The sequence below is a fragment of the Lissotriton helveticus genome, chromosome 3_1 (genome assembly GCF_964261635.1).
Source record: "Lissotriton helveticus chromosome 3_1, aLisHel1.1, whole genome shotgun sequence".
Lineage (NCBI taxonomy): Eukaryota > Metazoa > Chordata > Amphibia > Caudata > Salamandridae > Lissotriton > Lissotriton helveticus.
Genome location: NC_136061.1, coordinates 1,648,763,004 through 1,648,782,793, shown reverse-complemented (window position 1 = coordinate 1,648,782,793; position 19,790 = coordinate 1,648,763,004). Strand labels below are relative to the sequence as shown.

General features: G+C 49.7%; 1 protein-coding gene across 2 annotated transcripts in view; it reads left to right on the top strand.

The window, feature by feature from the left end:
- CEP70 (centrosomal protein 70) overlaps positions 1 to 19,790 on the top strand; it is a 505,009-nt gene that overhangs the window by 134,675 nt on the left and 350,544 nt on the right. For both annotated transcript variants that reach the window (XM_078682403.1, XM_078682404.1), the window contains exons 9-10: positions 4,333 to 4,432; positions 4,527 to 4,615. In XM_078682403.1, the coding sequence (XP_078538529.1) occupies positions 4,333 to 4,432; positions 4,527 to 4,615 (189 nt within the window). The remainder of the gene's footprint in view (positions 1 to 4,332; positions 4,433 to 4,526; positions 4,616 to 19,790) is intronic.

Genomic DNA, 19,790 nt, shown 5'->3' with positions numbered 1-19,790 from the left:
GGGCCCCCCCTTCCACAAAGACAACTGATAGGCTGGAAGGACACAGGAATACGGACCGTGGGTGACTTCTACCGTGATGGTGAACTCCTACCGTGGGAAGATTTTTTGGAATACCACGAATTGTCACCAGGACAGTACCTAAATGATCATAAAATATGCAGAGCTCTAGTAGAACTGTGGGGGCCGGATGTGACAGAACCGACCACCCATGCCACCCTTCAGGTTATAGTAACGTTAGGATCGGCAGGACACCTAGTGAAGTGGCTTTACCAAGCCATAATGGCGACTACATATTGTCCTCTACCGCACCTGCAGGGCAAGTGAGAGACTGCTTTAAATAGACAGCTTATGGAGCAAGAATTGAAACAAGTTTTAGGTAGTCCCAAAAAAAGTATCCAGGAATGCAGCTTTTAAATTTATCCAATTCAATGTCCTCCATAGAACTTACCTTACCCCCCACAGATTGAATGTAGTTTATGGACGCGATACCCAAGCCTGTGCCAGATGCTCACAGGGAGATGCTGACTTTGACCACATGGTTTGGACCTGTCCTGCACTTGCCGGCTATTGACCGGAGATTGTCAAAATGCTTAACAAGATTTTATCACGGACCCCGGCATGCCGTCCGGAGGTCTGCCTTGTGGGCCTCTTCCTGAGACCTAAAGCCAAAAAACGTAGTCATCACCTTTCTCTTAGCCAAACGGAGACTGGCGCTTAGATGGAAGTTGAAGCAATCCCCTCTAGTGATACATTGGGAACAGGATGTTAATTGCTGGGCTAGGGCGGAGGAGCAGGCCTTGATCAGAGAGGATAAGGTCAAGAAACGGCATAAACCGTGAGCTGAGCTCGCCACGAAACTAGTGAGGGCGTGGGATACGCGACACTCATCTGATGTGACCACACATTCTAGTTCCACGGATTCTGATGGGTGAGGATAGACATCCACATTGCGGGGGTTGTGTGGTGGTTAAGTGAATTCTGTGGTAGGGACGTACAGTTACTCGGTTCAAGTACCAGATGGGGTCCTTGCTGGTTCAGAGATTGGCTGTTTGGGTCCCACTGTCGCCCTGGCTCTTCCCCCTCCTCCTCCGAGTAGGCCCCCCCCGACTCCCTACATAGTGACCCTCAACTGATGACAGATCTCCAAGCTAATAGCAGACCTCAGGTGGTTATCTTTTTGTTCTAAGTTAATTGTTTTGTTTTATATGACATGAAGACAAGTAATTTATGTTATTGGTTTCTTTATTTCTCACTATGGCTTCTATCCCATTCCACATAACCTCTGAAAGTGTAGCCTAAGTATTAGGCTCCATTAGTCTACATGTTTTGCTTGCTCTGTTAGAATGCTATAGACAATAACCCGACCACTCCCCAGGGTTTCTTTATTCCCTCTGGTAAGAGACTGACTCTCCCTTCGATGGAACTCGTGAGAGACTGATGGGCTAGACTTGAGACACAATGTCATTATTACTGAATTGTTATCACCTACATGGATAACAATGTTGTGTGTGCTGCAATGTAAATTATAACAATCAACTGTCTTGAGCAACATGTTGATCTCACTATGAAAATGTAACTTTGTTGAGTGTATAAGATAAGAGAGTTATGAAAAACCTAACAAATCGATTTTCAGAGAAGAGCTAGGCTAAGATTGAACAAACTGAGAATTACCAAATCTGCGCATGCTACTGTCCTAGCCTAGACAATGAAAGCAGGGTAAGTCTCCTTTCACCACATTGTCTTTTTTTATATCCTGAAATATAATTTTCTTCTGTTAACGAAAGTAGAAGTTGTTCTGGGAGGAAATTCTAGAAGGTGAGGAGAGTGCCTCATGTGAGCTAGAAAGAACAAGGATCTCTGGGATAAAAGAAACGTTTTGGGCTTTCATTGATGGGTGAAATCAGCTGAGTAACATGAGGCAGGCCAGTTTGCTCTTTCACTCTTAGGGCAGCAACCTTCCAAGCTATTCGTCTTTCACTCTTGTGTGTGCAGAGTGCCATCGTGGCTGGGGTCTGAGCGATGACCTTACTAGGGCTCTTCCACCACCATCATCCTTTATGAGGTAAATGTATTCAGCAGTACACCCTTCCTTGCCTTTAAAAATGAATAAAATAACGTGGTGCATGACTACTGCTTATATCACCAGATCCCGTTCCTGCCCTTTTGGAATTATTTTATTAATTCATATCATCTTTGCCTGGAACATGTCACCATACAGATTACTGGGCCTCTTCTGACTAGCCACCTTTTTTGGCGTGCAGACACACAGCATTGGCAAAGCTGGTTAGTCTCTATTGTAATTCTAATTTGTGCACCTGTCTCTAACATGCCCTCACCCATCACACCCACAGGTTTTGCCTCCCATAACACATAACCGCACCTGAATGCTCATCATGCACAACATGAAAACACTTTCCACACAGGCATAAAACAAATGCTACACCCTTAAACCACACACCTCTATGGTATTGCTTGCTATCTTTTCCGAGTAGGTTCTTAAATGCCTGACTTGGGGGGTAGTAAGCGCTGTATAAATGCTACAAAACAGTATATTACTGTATACCCATCTGAACAGCCATTGTACCCCATACTATGCTGAAAACAAATTGTCTGTGGTACTACCTTTCTGATCACCATACTAGAGACTATGGTAACTAGAAAGATCTAATAAGTCCGAGATAGACAGCAGCATCCCATAGGTAGTACAGTATCAAGAATGAAATCTTTAGATAGTTCATAGCTCTAATCTTACAGGAAGTGAGTGTAATTATTCCCTGTTCACAGAACAGTAGAACACCTGAATGGCGGTCACCTGCAATCTTCCCTAGCCTATGCTGCATGCACATGTTTTAGAGTAAGACAACAATGCCTCTGAAAGCTTTTTTTCCTGTTTTGTGTGACAAGGTATTGCAAGTTTTTATTTTCCTTGAGCGGGCCCTCAGAACAGTACTTCCTGTCAATGAGGTATCGGAGACCATTCCGGATTCCTGCTTTACCTTTAAATATAGTAAGTGAGATGTAGGGTCCTATCTCTCTGGTCATACTCCTATGGATCCATTTTAGTCTTTATCATATCTCAACGAATGGGAGTCTCAGCCCTGAACTTCTCAAGGAAGCAGGGCTAATCAAATGGCCTTCATCAACAAGGGAAATCAATTGTGAAAAATGCATATGATATTTAGATGGTCTGACTCAAAATATGGGTCATCCAAGGTAGATCAAGTCCTCATGGAAACTACCTATTCTTAACCTGTGTTCCAGACATAAGAAGGGATATCGCCAATGGATTAACTGTTAGCACTAGTCTTAGATATTTCTGAAGAAGTGAATCAGACTGATTGGCAAAAGTCTTCTTATTATCCTGAAATTAAGAGATGAAGTCGTAGAGTTCTGACGTTCTGTGTTTAAAGGGAATTTGTGTTTTTTGTTTCCTATGTAACCTGTTTGCCAGTGGAAGTTGTCTTGGTCTAAAAGAATGAGTGTAGTCTTCTAGAACTGTAACGTGTTATTTATAGCAGTTAGAGAATGCAAATCTGCACTATGATGTGCTAGAAAACTTTATAATATTATAACGATAATTGTCTCTCCTACAGGCCTCTTAGTTGCGTTTTCTTTATATTGTATATTAAAGGTGGGGGTGTAAAGTAGGGTTTAGTGAATAAACAAACTGGCAGCTGCTTCTAATCGCTTGAAACAAAGTCCCAAATTGGTTTTGCCATTCATCACTAGACAGGTTGACATTTTTAGGTGCAATATCAAATACATTTCCTATTATAAACTATTTGAAGAAACTAAGTGGTGTAATCTTCAGCATAAAGATTACCATAGAAGAAACTAATGCACCAAGCAGAGAGGGCATCATGTTGCTAGGGTTCTGAGAACGCCGTTCGCTCCTGTAAACACTCTGTCGTGGTGGTGACATTCTGTCAGTCTCTTGATTTTTTTAGATACTATGCAAGCCTGTGTTCCTAGGCTCATACCTGGAATGGGATATATGAAACTTGATGTCTCAGTATGCTTAGTCATTTTAGCTGAGTCATTTTAGCTGTTAAGTCACCACTGGCTGAATGTGACCCTCATGACATGGGGTCAGTTCACACAGTACCTCTTTACTTTAGTTTGTTATTCTGTGCTGAAAGGAAGGCTTACTTGTTTTCTCCTCATTGTCGTTACACTTTGCTACAGGTTTTAATGCAATGTGTGTGTTTGTTTATAGAATTAAAAAAACACAAACTTTCTCTCTCCTTTTTTAAAGTAAATGTTAATAGATACTGCACACAATGTTGCTTTTCTCCTGATGACCAACTAAAGACCAATTGTGTCTTTCTTCAGGAGATATGAAGATCATATGAACAATGCACAAGAAGAAAAAACAGCCAGTACCCAATCTTTGGATTTGGATGCAACACCAAACTATAAAGCACTGCTTAAGGTATCTTAAATGATGTTCACATTCCTGTGTATTTCTACTATGTCATTTACATAGGTGCAGTAGAAGTTAATGATTTAACTTTTGTGTTGCAAAGTCTTACCAGGATCAACTGAAACAGTCAAAAGCAAAATTGGAAAAGACGTTACTAGAAAATCAAAATCTCCAAAAAGAACTTCAAATAAGGTGAGGAGCAATAAAAGATTATTGAAATAATAATAATTGTAATCGTAATTGGTTTAGCATAGAATTTTCATTCATTTTGTTTCAGTCATTTAGTAGGTAGAAATGAGACCTAATTAAAAAATAATCAAGTGGCAATGTTAATTGGTTTTATATCAGCATTTCTTGTTGCTAGTTTTTGTTGCTAATGTGAATTGTCGAAACACAGCAGTTGTCAGTGCAAAACACTTTGTCACCTTAACAACGATAGATTTAGTTGCACATTAGAAGTGAATCTTCCTCCTTAGGGTACCTTAAATGCAGTGTGGCAGAGCTTTGACATGTCTCAAATACCTGTGTTCAGTGTAGCGGAGCCAGTGATCTAAAAGGAGGACTTGGCTGAATGAAGTAATTTCTTCAGCTCTTGTTACAGAGAACGAGTGCCTCCTACTTGGCTTAATATTGATTTGCATAAAACAGGATCAGTGGTCCAAGCCTATATTCCACATGGCACGATGATTTGCAATCTTTTGCAGAAGTAGGCATTGTTTCACTTCCAGCTCACCACTCTCAACCTAGTCTTTCTGCATGCTCTGAAAACCTGAAACAAATATGCCTCTCTCACTAACCCTCACCATTTCCCTTTTTCTTCTTCATGTCACTCTTGCACATTGCTTGCCACACACTTAGTTAGTCTTAAGTGCTTCACTCATAAGTGGGACATTAGAGTTGTTACTGAATTCAGTAAGGGTCCTCTGATTAAAAACCAGTATTATAGGTAGGAAGAGTTTTTTTCTCCATCATAAGACCTTTCTTGATATTCATGGGCACTAAACAGAATAGAAAGATGGAATGCTTCCTCTACTTAAAATATCAATAGAAATTGGACTGAAACACATTTAAACAAGTATTGGCATAGCCAATAGGTCTCGCCTTTGGGACATTATAAGTGATTAGCCATGCAACAGTTGATGTTGTTGCACTAAGGATATTGTGCTGGATAACCAAACACTCATAAGGTCCGAAAGGCGAGACCTATTGGCTAAGCCAATGCTTGTTTTAAATGAGATTAACCCATTTTTTTTTCTTTTTTATAAAGACCTTTATTGTACAAAGTGCATCTTACACAGCTTACAGCTTACAACCCCTCGGGGCCAGCCGCGTGAATCAATAGCCATATGAAATGTTGTCAGGTGAACACAGCCGTATGGCCGACAACCCGGAGGTTCAGCGGCGTAAAGTGTTTCTTTGCAGCACTTACATTCAGTAAACCGCATATCTCGATGAGTAAACAGGTCTGTAAGGTTTTATCTGTTTGTAGAGCATCGGTGGTGTTTCGTCATTGTCACCAGTTGGATAACAGCCCGCTCCCATGAGTGAATATTATGGGTAAGTGTGTCGGTAAATTTCTTTTCCCATGTGGGTGCGGGGCATTGAAGTTGAAGGGTAGTTCTATGCAATATCGCAAGTGTGTCAATGGACGAGCGTCTATGCAGCTTACTAATCCTAGTAGTAGAAGCTCGTGTTGGCGGCAGCGTTCGGCAGGAATCGCCATGGTCATGGCTGTTACTCTCAGTGGTCCTAGGTATGTGGCGTTTCTCAGTAGCTGTGAATTGAGCGAGATAGCCGGTATTGTGTAAAACAACCCGGATCCATCTGCCCGTCCTCAGGTAGTGCGCGCGGTGGTCATTCCCTTCTGGCCGTGTTCTAGTGTTGCTGTGTTTTATCGGCTCTGGGAAAGGAAGGGGCCTGACATGTTGGCTAGGATATGGTGTCCAAAGTTATTCGTGCAACGCGTACAATGTCTTTGTTAACAAACTTAAGAGAGCCTGGTCAGGGAACAGAACCAGCGCATCAATAAGTATTGAAACCTTAACATGGGGGGGTATATGCAAAAGGGAGAGAAAGCGTAGGTGGGTGTATCTATGTGTTTGAGGGAAAGGGAGCAGTGTTGCGGCGTCAGTGTAGGTCTAGCGGTCGGGGAGTGGGATACATCATGTAGTTAACGCATTTACATAGGGGGGTTCTACCACGGGGGCACATTGATGACGTCTTTAGAGTGCAGTCAGTGGGGCGGTCGTGTCCAGGCTGCATAGTGAGGGTCTGATATGAGGAGGTGGGGGTGGGACAATAAGCGTTTCGTCGCTAACAGTAGGGCACATGTTTTAAACATTTCGGAGTGTAAGTGTTGCGCAGGCGAGGCTCAGTGCATTGTGCGCAGTGTGGCAGAGGTATGGAGGCGTGGGTTCCGGCTTGTATCACCCTGTTGGGTGGGTGGGGGGGAGGGAGGGTATGGGGGGGAGTGGATACAAGCGTACTCCGTGGTGTCCCCTGCAGGGGTGTGGAGGTCGGATGCGGATCCCTTCAAGTGATCCCCTGTTCCAAGCATTTCTGCTGGAAGGATTGGAGGATGTCGTCCCAGTATTGTGCAATTGGGAATTTCCTAAGTCCTGCCATCTCTTCCCGTCATAAGACTGCGCCTTCCGCTCGTGCCCAGTTGGTAATGGACAGGTACCAGTGCCGTATATGTGGAGGTGTGTTGGCCTTCCACCGCTTGGTAAGCAGTCGTTTGTCCGTGATCAACCCGAGGTCCCAGTATCAGGCCGGCACCTTGTTTAGCTTTGTGCGTTTGTATAGACCCAGAATGCAAGCTTCCCAAGTTCTCGGCACGTGTTGGTTAGTGCAGTGTGTAAGCAGCGCTGTTACCTCATCCCAATAGTGCTGGATGTTGGGGCACAGCCAGAGCATGTATAAGAAGTCTGCACCTACCAGGGGGCAACGACTGCAGGCAGTATCTGTGACTGAAAAGTATCTATTTATTTTGTCTGGTGTGAGATAGGCACGGTGTAGTATGTAGAGTTGTATGATTTTGAAGCGGGGGTTGCGCGGGATGTTAACCGACCCAGTCAGCCCCATTGCCCACTCCTTGTCCGTCCAATCCCTCCCTCTGTCCGCCGCCCACTTCTCTCTCAGCTGCGAGGTGGTGGGTTGTGTGTGAATCAGGAGAGCCTGCGCTAGCCAATGTACTATGTGGGAACCATTGCCCATAACATGGAGGTATTGCATGAAGTGGTGCGTCGGTAGCTCCTCGGACATGTCACCCTAGGCGGCAGTCAACGTGCGGATGAGGGATGCGTGCATTAGGAATGGTCCAGCTGGGAGGGTCGTATCTTCCGCGAGGCTCGCAAAGGGAAGGAGAGCACCGTCAGTGTGTAGGTCCCCTAGCGTTTCCACGCCTGCGGTGGACCAGCTGTCCAGCATTGCGTCCGTCAGTACTTCAGTTGCCATGGGGGTGCCCAGCAGAGGGAGTATCGGGGCATATGGTATCGTTGTTCGGGTAAGTCGTAGGCATCGCAGAAAACACCTGTGTGCCACCGCTAGGTAAATCTGCGGGGGACGAGGAGCCCGGGCCAGCGGATGAAACAGGGCGTGCACCTGTAATTGAGACCAGGTGGTGACGTCTGTGGCGGCGTCCCCTAGGTTCCTACCACTTAGCCATCCCGACACCCATTGCATCTGCGCCGCTAGATAATATAGTTCCATGTTGGGAACTGCTAGACCCCCCCGAGTCAGTGGGCATGTACAACTTCGTCAGCGCCACACGCGGTCGGCCCGCATTCCAGATCAAGCCGCGAAGTAGGACCTCGAGGTCCCGGAATACCCGGTTGGGGACATAGGACGGGATATTGGCAAAGTAGTACAAGAGTCTCGGCAAGACTATCATTTTCGCCAGAGTTACTCGGCTGGGTACATTTAGTGGCAAAGTCCTCCAAAATCCAATTTGTGCCCGGATGGATGCGAGCGCTCGCATCAGGTTCCCCTCCAAAATATCTGTAGGGTTACGGTAGATGTGGATTCCTACGTATCTGAACGTCGTGGGATACCATTGTAGTCTTTCGCCTCCGATGTATACGTCGCTCTCAGGTACGGCCGGGTCAAAGGAATAGGCCCCAGATTTAGCCCAGTTGACTCTCAAGCCCGACATCTCCTCAAAAGTGCGGAAAATGCCGGCGAGGGACTCCGGGACACTGGTCAAGTCTCTAACATAGAGGAGATCATCCGCATATAACGATACCACGTGGAGGCCATCCGCCATCGGTATTCCCCACTCCGCACCTCGGGTCCGGAGAATTGTGGCCAGGGGTTCCATGGCCAAGGAAAACAGCAGGGGTGACAGGGGGCAGCCCTGCCTGGTGCCTCTCTGCACGCGGATAGAGTCAGAAAGCAACGTGCCAGTGCGGACACGAACTGTGGGCCTATGGTACAATAAGCCAACCATGGTCTCGTAGTCATCCCCCAATTCAAATTTGTCCATGACCGCCCGTAGGTATGGCCATTCTACCGAGTCAAACGCTTTCTCTAGGACCAGCACCAGGCACCCGGCGCTTGGCCAGTGGCGTGTGGCCTACTCCTGTATGCGGAATAGGCGGCGGATGTTATAGGAGGTGTGGCGTGTTGGTACGAATCCATTCTGGTCATGGTGTACCAGGGTTGGCACCAGGGGGGCCAGTCTCCGGGCCAGGGCGGAAGCAAGGATTTTATAATCGGTATTGAAGAGGGCCAGGGGACGGTAAGAGCCCAATTGCTCACCATCCCTGCCGGGCTTGAGTAAGGAGATGAGGGTAGCCTCATTGAGCGTCGGGGGGAGGCAGAAGTCTTCCGTAGCTGCAGCATACACTTTTAACAGCTGGGGAATGAGTATGTCCGAGCCAGCCTTATAGAATTCGGCGGGTAAGCCGTCCGGGCCAGGAGATTTGCCATTTGATAGGTTGAAGATGCCGTCACGGAGTTCCTCAGGAGCAAGTGGTGCTCCGAGGTCGTCCTGTTGCGTAGCCGTCAGATTAGGTAGCTGCAGGGGTGGGAGATATTCAGCTATGTCAGGCCTATGTATTTGGCGCTGCGTGTAGAGTAACCCTCTCCCTTCTACTTGTATCGCCGATATTGGGGTCATGCGGTCTTCCCGTGCAATCAGCCAGGCTAACAGTTTGCCAGGTCTGTCGCCCTGGCGATGTGTGCGGGCAGAGTGTGCAGCGAAGTTGAGATTGCGCAAACGTTCCAGGAGGCGTTCATGTTCTGTTTTTGCTTCCGTCAGGGGATCGCTTGCGCCTCCCACCGCGTCTCGTTCATGGTCCAGCAGTTCAGTTTGTAAGCGCGTCAGGTCACCCTCCAGTTATCGTCGCATGTGGCCCTGCGTGCCTAAGCAGTGTCCCCGGGTCACCACCTTAAATGCGTCCCATTCGATCTGGGGGGTGGACGCTGTTCCAGCATTGTTTTCAAAGTATTGGGCAATTTGTGTGAGGAGGAAGTCGCGGAAAGTCGCGTTTAACAAGAGGTCCGGCTGGAGTCGCCAGGTGGGTATGGGCGGATGTGGCCGCTCCCATGCGATGGCCAGAGTGTGGGGGTTGTGGTCCAAATGTGTGCGGCCCATATATTGTGTGTCTGCAACTAGCGGGAGGAGGTCAGTGGTTACCATGAACCTGTCTAAACGCACATGTAGAGCATGCGCGCCCGACCAGTAGGAATATGTCCGTGCTGTTGGGTTACGCGTCCTCCATGCGTCGTGGAGATCCCACTGTGTAGCCCAGGTGATAAATGCTTTCGTGGTGGCGTGTGTCTGTGCACTGGTCGGGGGTGGGGAAGATCTATCTAGAGTCACATCTAGGACGCAGTTGTTATCCAGTATTAGGGGTGTCTTTCATAGATTCACATGCCTGAATCATTCCCCGTCGTCGAGACGGGAGCCTCCGGTATATAGAAAAGTAATGTCCTATAGACATACATAAAGAAGAATAGGCCTAAGGGCCTCACCTTAGTAGCCTATCCTTGTCCTTATGCAAAAAGGACCAAACTCTTAGAGCCAGCCAATCAGCTATCACCTCCTTCTAGAACCTTCCTGGTAGGAGCCTCAGTCTCTCAGATTTTCTACCGCACGTTGTGCTAGGGAGTCTCCAACCTGAGCTCTCCTCAGGATTTCTTCTAAACCTACTTTTTCACTTGTGAAAAGGATTTCCTTCTCAAATTCTTCAACTGAGATACTTCAGACTCTTCTCTTGCAGTAAGTGATTTCTTTCCTTACAGTTTTAAGGAATGTCTGGATCCCAGAAGAAAGCCCTTTTCAGGGCCTGCTCTTCTTGTGGGAAGAAAAGGCTCCATGTGGAGGACAAGCATGACCTGTGCTTATATTGCCTTTATCCGGACCACGTCCCCAAAGACTGTAAAATATGTCGCTCTTTCCCTAATAAGACCTTGAGGGATAGGGAAGGTCGACTTCTCATTTGGCTGGACAGGCTTAAACAGAGGGATAATGTGGAGTCCTCCTATGAAGGTACAAAAGAAATCTTCAGAGGCAAAATCTACAACTTCTTCAGTGTCTGACAAAGGCTCTCATGCCTTTAAGAAGCCTGCGCACTCATCCACTAAGCCTGCGTCATCTTCAACACTAAAAAGGGCTGTGACGCCACTCGCCGTCTCCACAACGACGACGACTGTGTCGACGACGACGGCGTTGTCTGTTCTCGCCTCGACGATGACCACTCCATCATCGTCGTCGGCGGGTAGACCTATATCATCTGTCATACTGCCGAAGCCGTCGTCGACGAAAACACCTTCGACGACGAAGTTGGGCCCGTCGACGACGACCCCGTCGACGAGGAACCCATCGACGATGAAGACAGGTACGTCGACGAGAAGTCCGCCGTCGACGGGAGAATCGACGCCGAGACCGTCGACGAGGAATGAATCGTCGACGAAGAACGAATCGTCGACGAGCGCGTCGACGACGAGGACGTCGTCGACGACCACGTCGTCGACGAAGACATCGTCGACGACGAAAATCACGTCTGTGGAACCACCGACGACGGAGATCATGCCGTCGACGACGAGACCGTCGACGGGAGGGTCGTCTGCGAACCGGGACGACGCTGAACCATGGAAGAGGTCCAAACTAATAGAATCGTCGTCATGGACCTTACCACCGCCGACACCACCGAGTAAGGTGCCTAAAAAACTAATCACACCGGAAACAACATCCCCAAGCAAAGTACAAAGCCATTTACCTTCTGAGATTCTCCAGAGTGAAGAATCGGAAGAGGAAATTACGACTCAGGCTACGTCCATTTCAGACCTTCATGTGAAATGCCAAAGCACTGATGAGGAACAAGAGGAACTGGTCTACCAGGAACACTCTTTCCAAGCTCATGTACGGACGGAAGTGACCCCGATGGTGTGCCTTCCTGCTTCCATCGTGGATGACCTTAAACATCTTATCCAGGACTACAAACAACGTTTCCCGGAAGCGCAGACAACGGAGGCAGGGGGCCCGACGCCGGCTACATATGCACCACCGGCAGCCCCAAGACAGACGCGACCACCTCCGCAGACCTACCATGAGACAGTCTCGCCTCAGGTGGTGGAGTCCTCAGATGAGGAAGCTGAGGAAATGGAAGAGGGCGAAGTCCATGAGGATCGCACGGATCAGGACGACAACGAGGAGTATGTGGCACCCTCCCCAGCTTCACCCCAACCGCGCCAGTCGGACTCTCCGCCAGTGGACATTGGCGGTTTCCATAAGATAATGGAACGGGCAGCAAAGCGTTTTCACATGGAGATGGAAACGACGGAAACCGAATGTTTCTTATATGACTTTAAGGAACAAACTAAAAAGATCACGAAATCGATTCCAATTATAGACTTTCTCTGGGACCAGGGAAAGAAACTGATGTCCACGCCGGCCTCCATACCTGCGGTGGTTCCACGCCTGGACAAGAAATACAAAGCTCCCACCAAGGCGGCAGCTTGTTTCAATGGGCACCCGAAACCAGATTCGGTGGTGACCCAGGCAGCTCAGAAGAATTCCCGCAACCCTTCCTCTCCCTTGTCAGCCCCACCGGACAAGGAAGGAAGAAAGTTGGATACCATCGGGAAAAGGTTCACCACTACGTCAGCCATGACAATCAAGGTTGCCAACTCTATAGCCCTGTTGGGACGTTATAATCGCCAGCTGTGGGAAGATATAGTCCCTTATTTGGCGGAGCTGCCAGATACAGTTCAGGAAGAGGTCAAGGCACTGCTCTCGGAAGGACAAACCTCGGCAGCGGAGATCATCGATTGTGCCATAGATGGAGCCATGACTGGCTTTCGCCAATTAGCTGGAGCAGCAGTCCTGCGGCGCCAGGGCTGGCTTAAGGCTACTTCATTTAGGCAAGAAGTACAAACGAAGGTGCTGGACATGCCCTTCGACGGACAACATCTTTTCGGAGCCACAATTGATGAAGCGCTCCAGACCATCAAAAAAGACACCGATACGGCTAGAGCACTGGGTACGCTGCAGGCAAGGAACCAGTCCTTTCGGGGTAACAGGTCCAGAGGTCAGCCCTCCTACAGGGGGTCCTTCCAGAATAGATCCTCATATTCCTATCAAAATAAATCGTAGTATCCACAGAAGCAGCAGCAGAGTCGCCAAACTTCGTATGGAAGATCGAACTTCCGAGGAAAGAACCAGAGGAGGGGCACTGGCAGACGCCAGTGACCGATTACTCCAGCCAGTCCAGCAACAATATCCCTCATTAAAGATTGGAGGAAAGTAGACCCATTTCCTACAGAATTGGCATCTCATAACCACAGATCGGTGGGTACTACAATTGATAAGATTCGGCCATTCCCTGGAATTCATCAACATCCCGCCTCCAACACCATCCCGCAAACTGCCGCACAAACATCTACGGCCGTTGCTCCAGGAAATATCTGCGATGTTGAAGAAGGGAGCGATCGAGATGGTTCCATCGTCTCAAAGAGGAAAAGGATTCTATTCCCGCTTCTTTCTTATTCGCAAGAAGGAGAAAAAGTGGAGGCCCATATTGGATCTCAGAGCCCTCAACTCTTTCCTAAAGAGTCAGTCGTTCAGGATGGTGACGATCCAAGAAATACTAGGCATTCTAGAAAAAGGAGATTTCATGACATCCTTAGATCTCCAGGATGCCTACTACCACATCCCGATACTCAACGGGCACAGAAAATTCCTAAGGTTCGAGGTGGCAGGACACCACTACCAATTCAAAGTCCTGCCGTTTGGCCTCAAATCCGCACCGCGGATTTTCACGAAGTGCCTTTCCCCTGTGGCAGCCTTTCTACGTCAAATGGGTCACCAGGTCTTCCCTTACCTCGACGACTGGCTGGTGAAAGCACCCTCAGCGACAGGCGCAACCGCATCCTCCAACGCCTGCACCAATCTCTTTCTGCAGCTGGGATTGACTCAATCTCGAGAAATCCTGCATGACCCCAACCAGAAACATCTCCTTCCTTGGGGCGACCTTGAACACGGAATGCGCAAAAGCATTCCCTTCAAAGGAACGGAAACACAAGATCATATCTCTGGCCACGGCGGTGGCATCAAGAAAGACCATAAGAGTTCGAACTTTCAAATCACTACTAGGCATGATGTCGTCCTGTATACTCCTCATCCCGCACTGCAGGCTCCGGATGCGCCCATTGCAAGAAGCCCTCGCATGCCAATGGACTCAGAGTACAGGTTCTTTCGAGGACATAGTGAGAATAACACCACAAATGTCCAAGACCCTGCAATGGTGGTTGAACCACAGGAATCTGTCGACAGGCCTACCATTCCTACTTCCAGCAGCACCTTTGGTGATCACCACGGATGCATCCCTGGAAGGATGGGGAGCGGACCTCCAAGTAAGCGGCAAATGGACAGAGCAGGAGAAGCAATTCCATATAAACCTTCTGGAACTGCGAGCTGTGTTCCTGGCACTGAAGGCCTTTTTACCACGTATCCAGAACTCCCAGGTGCTCGTCAGAACGGACAACACCACGACGATGCACTACCTGAACAAACAGGGAGGAACGCGTTCGCTCACTCTCTCACGCGAATCGCAAGGAATCTGGAACTGGCTAGTGCTCCAGGGGATCACGCTCAAAGCGGACTATGTCCCGGGCAAGGACAATACCATTGCGGACGCACTCAGCAGACAGACGTCTCTCACTCACGAATGGGAGCTCGACCAGAGTACATTGGATCAAGTATTCTCAGAATGGGGAGTCCCAAGAATCGACCTGTTTGCCACCAGGGAGAACGCCAAATGCCCAAACTACGCAAGCTGGCGTCCCCAACCAAGGTCACTCGGAAATGCCCTTTCCATCGGTTGGTTCGGCGTATTTGCGTACGCTTTTCCGCCATTCCCGATGATTCCCAGGGTCCTCAGGAAGATGAAGGCAGAGCCTTGTACCCTGATCCTAATTGCCCCGTTCTGGCCGAGGCAGCACTGGTTCTCGGACCTTCATCGCCTCTCCATCAGGACTCCGATTCGTCTGAAACAGCACCCAACCCTGCTGACAATGTCCAGAGGACAGATCCAACACCCGAACCTACAATCGCTCAGATTATCACCCTGGCTCCTGAGCACAGAGAATTCTGTCATCTAGACATCCCGCAAGAATGCAGGAGGTACTGGCGAAAGCAAGAGCGGACAGTACCAACAGAACGTACTCTCTAAAGTGGAAACGTTTCTGCATATGGTGTGTGGAACACGGACTGTCACCTCTCCAGGTTACTCCTGTACGGATATTGCCATACCTTCTACACTTAGCACAGTCAGGGTTGGCGCATGCATCTATAAAGGTTCATTTGGCTTCAATTTCACGATTCACTAGGTCTTCGATGGCCCCTTCGCGTTGGTCCAGTAGGCTTGTTAAACAGTTCCTCAAAGGCCTATATAGATCCTACCCAAGACCTAGAAGGATCCCACCTACATGGCATCTAAATTTGGTCCTCACCCAACTTATGAGGCACCCTTTTGAGCCCATTCATCGAGCACCCCTCAAGTACATCTCATGGAAGGTGGCTCTTCTGCTCGCTCTAACATCTGCCAGGAGAGTCAGCGAGTTACAAGCTCTCTCCATTCAGGAACCATTCATGCAATTTAAACACGACAGAGTGGTGCTGAGGATGAATCCCAAGTTCATACCGAAAGTGCCTTCAGACTTTCACCTTAATGAGCCGGTGGTTCTACGTTCCTTCTTTGCAAACCCTTCCACTGCAACGGAAAGGACGTTACACTCCTTGGACCTCAAAAGGTGTATAAAGTTTTACTTGGACAAGACAAAAGACTTCAGGAAGTCCTCACAGCTTTTTGTGGCCTACAGTAAACCAAGGCTGTGTCTACCTCTAACGAAACAGAGTATCTCACGGTGGATCTCTTCAGCGATAGCATTCTGCCATGAGAAGGCCGGCCGGCCGTTGAATGCTACTGTTCAAGCACATTCCACAAGAGCAATGTCCACATCAGCAGCGCTGTTCGCTGGAGTGCCGATTCTGGACATATGCAGAGCAGCGACGTGGAAGTCACCGCATACATTCGCCAGACACTACTGCCTGGATGTTGAGCTTCTGCAGGATGCAGCAGTGGGTCAGGCGGTGCTTCGACATCTATTCCAGTGAGGTGAGCCTTCCTACATCCCGCCATCCTGGTATGCACATCTCTTTCTATTTGGTTATGTTGATGTATGCTAATGTTCACAGTCGCATGATACTAACTGTATTATCTAACGGATTATGTGGCATCATTGCACCAGAAATGTGCATAATATATTGCTAACTACTCTGATTCAGGCATGTGAATCTATGAAAGACACCCCTAATACTGGATAAGAAATGCGTTACTTACCTGTAACAGCAGTTATCCAGTATTGGTGTCTTTCATAGATTCACATGCAACCCTCCCACCTCCCCTGGAAGGACTCACGTTCTCTCTAACTGCATTAGGCCTACCTAGCTTGGTGCGTATGAAAATCTGAGAGACTGAGGCTCCTGCCAGGAAGGTTCTAGAGGGAGGTGATAGCTGATTGGCTGGCTCTAAGAGTTTGGTCCTTTTTGCATAAGGACAAGGATAGGCTACTAAGGTGAGGCCCTTAGGCCTATTCTTCTTTATGTATGTCTATAGGACATTACTTTTCTATATACCGGAGGCTCCCGTCTCGACGACGGGGAATGATTCAGGCATGTGAATCTATGAAAGACACCAATACTGGATAACTGCTGTTACAGGTAAGTAACGCATTTCTAGTCACCCCCCAGGATCCACGGGACCCCATGCCAGGTCGCCAGCACTGCCGAGAGGCGGGTAAAGAAACTACTCTGGTCAGTGTTTGGGGAATACAGCGAAGCCAGTACTACGGGCTGTCCATCTATTCTGCCTCGGGCTACCATGTACCTGCCGTCTGGGTCTATATATGTGTCTATGACCGCCCATGGGGTTCCAGGCCGGACCCACAGAAGCGCCCCGCGGGCGAAGGAGCATAAAGTTGCCCGCGCCATCTGCAGTGCAGAGCGCACACCTCCGCCTTATTTAAATGTGTTTCTTGTAACAGTGCTACGTGAAATTTATGGCGTTTCAAATAAGAGTAAATCTGGTAACTCCTCGCTGGTGTGTGCATGCCCCTGACATTCCATGTACATATCCTAATTTCAGCCATTATCCTCACTTGTGTAGGAGTCACCCCTGTCATCCAGTCTCAATCCCCTGAGTGTGGTCCCCCACTGATCCCCCGGCACCCCTCCCCTATCAAGATCAGACATAGCTGCTGCCACATCGAGGAACAACCCAGACAGTTTCCAAGAGGTGGGGGTAGAATGGAAAACATGGAGTCTAAAAGATACAGAACAATAAAAAATACCAAAAGGTCGGCCGCGCAACATGCTGCCGTCCAAACACTCAAGTGAGTCAAAAATAAGCTTCTAACTATTCAGTTCTAGGGGGTGGTGGGCAGTTGGCAAAATAGTGACACAACAGTATTGTTCTCAAAGGGAGGTGGTGTCCCATCCCGGGCCGTAGGGTTACGGGCCATAGCTAACAGGCTGTACCAGGCATCAACAAATGCAACGTAGTGGGAGAATGTCCGTTCGTTGCAGTGATTGGAGAGGAAGTCCGTGCGAGGACGCACACCACCGGCAAGGGCAGGCCAGTGATCGTCAGCCCAGTAGCAAGTGTGGTAGGGGGGGGGGGGCGGGAAGGCGTCACCACGATATAGGTCTAGCATTTGCAATGTTCGTAAGGTGGTACTCACTGTGTTTCACCAGCTCCTTCCCATGTAGAGGAAGGGGGGGGGGGGACCCCCCCCTCGGCCTCCGCCGCCTTAATAATCCGTGCCCCATGTCAGGCAGGGGGCGTGAGCGCACAATAGTCATCACCGCATGAATGTGTCGAAGAACCCAAAGGGGTTCCCTTCAGCCAAGTAGATCCACTGTTTGCGGTGTTACATCAGGTGGGTCTGTAGATTGTTGAGAGTCCGGTAAACCGTAGATTGCTTCATCGTCACTGGGAAAAGTGTGCGTACTGGCGTGCGGGGCAGAGGACGGCGCTGGAGAGCTGCTGATTTCTGTGACCCTGCGAAGCGCATCTTGTTGTTCCTGCAGGACTAGGTCCGCTGGCGGTGAGTGGGTCACCGTGTCCTGCGAATTGTGAGGTGCAGGTGATTTGCGCCTGCGCCTTCGTCTCGATCCCTGGGAGCGTGTTGTCGTAGCAGTGCCCTGTGCTCGTCGGGGTGTCCCCACCGCTCCGCCATCCAGCCAGGCTTCCACCTCCTCAGGGCTGGTGAAAAAGTGAGTGTTATCCTGCGCCACCACTCGCAGGCGTGCGGGGAAGAGGAGTGAGTACTTGAGGCCCTCTTGTCGCAGCCTGCGTTTCACCGCTAGAAAGGAGTGTCGTTGTCTTTGCACCTGGATGGTGTAATCTGGGAAAAACATCACCGTGGCATTGTCTATTTGAACATCTCCTAATTTCCTAGATTCGCGCAGGATGGCGTCACGGTCTCTATATTTAAGGATGCAAAGATCAGCGGTCTGGGGTTAGATCCCGTGGGGAGGGGTCTCGTGGGTACCCTGTGGGCCGCTCCACCACAAAGTGCTGCGATAGTGTCCCCTCCGGTAAGAGGTCTCTCAGCCAGTCTTCCACATGGCGCGTAGGGTCCGTCCACTCCCATTTTTCCAGTATGCCAACCAGTCTGATGTTATTTCTTCGCGTACGTCCTTCTGCGTCCTCAGCGCGCTCCTCCAGAAATTCAACCCTCTTGAGGAGGTCACGTATATGTTTGTCCGCTTGAGTGACACGGGGTCCCAGATCAATCACTGTGGTTTCCAGCGTGGTGGTGCGGTCTTGCAATTTCTTGTGATCGGCCTTGAGATGAGTCAGATCGATTGCCACACTGTCGATCTTGTTTTCTAGGAAGGCGCGTGTCTGTTGGAGGGACTCCTCCAAGCGTTCCATCACAGCTAAGACACTGTCCAATTTGGATTTCACATCGGTATCCATTGTGGGTAGCGGTTTGGACTGTTTCCCTTTCATAGATGTGTTGCCGGTACCAGTACGCGTCCTCACTCCTCCAGACATGGGCAAGGCAGTGCGTGTGAGTGATCACGGCTCACAGAGGAGGGTCCAGAGAGCCGACCGGGGTGCGGGCGACTCGACACGTGTCTCCTCCGTCTGGTGCTCGCCGCTCCTTTCCGCCGGTGCAGTGCTCCCCGGGGAACGAGTGTCCAGCTTTGGGGGGGGCGAGGTCGCCGCGACAATCTCCCGGTAGAGGGGTGGGGGGGGGGGACTGTCCGACCACACCCGGTCTCTCCGAATTCCTTGGCAACGGTCGGGGGGGCAGTCAGTGCCGGGGGGGCTTCGGCCGTTGGGGGGGGGGGGCCTCGCCAACCGCCAGGCTTGCGGAGTCCCTCTCTCTAGAGCAGGATGTTGATGAGGGCTGGGAATATCCTGGTGCGTCTCAGGAGCTGTCGCTCTCCCAACCGTCCATCACTCAGGGTCCCAGTGTTGGCAGTGTGGTAGGCCCCGCTCTCGTGTGCCGTCTCCCCGCCAGGTGTCGTTCCGGGTCCGCGGCGGCCCTACTCCCAGGGGCCAGCAGCGAGTCCGCACAACTCCAGAGCCCGCAGGTGCCCCCTCCCTGCTGTTGGTCCTGTTGTTATGAGGGAGGTGGCGTTGGTGATGTGACTGCGTACCTGGCTTTATGGGCAGTCCAGCTGCCGTTGCAGGAGCCCGCTACGGCCTGCCATGTCCAGCACCCCCGTAGTCACTTGTGAGCACGGCTATCCACGGCCTCCGTGCAGCGGTCGTGATCGTCCCGTCGCCACAGCAGCCCCTCGAAATGCCAGAGCACAGCAGCCGCTCAGCGCCCCGTGGCCTCCGGC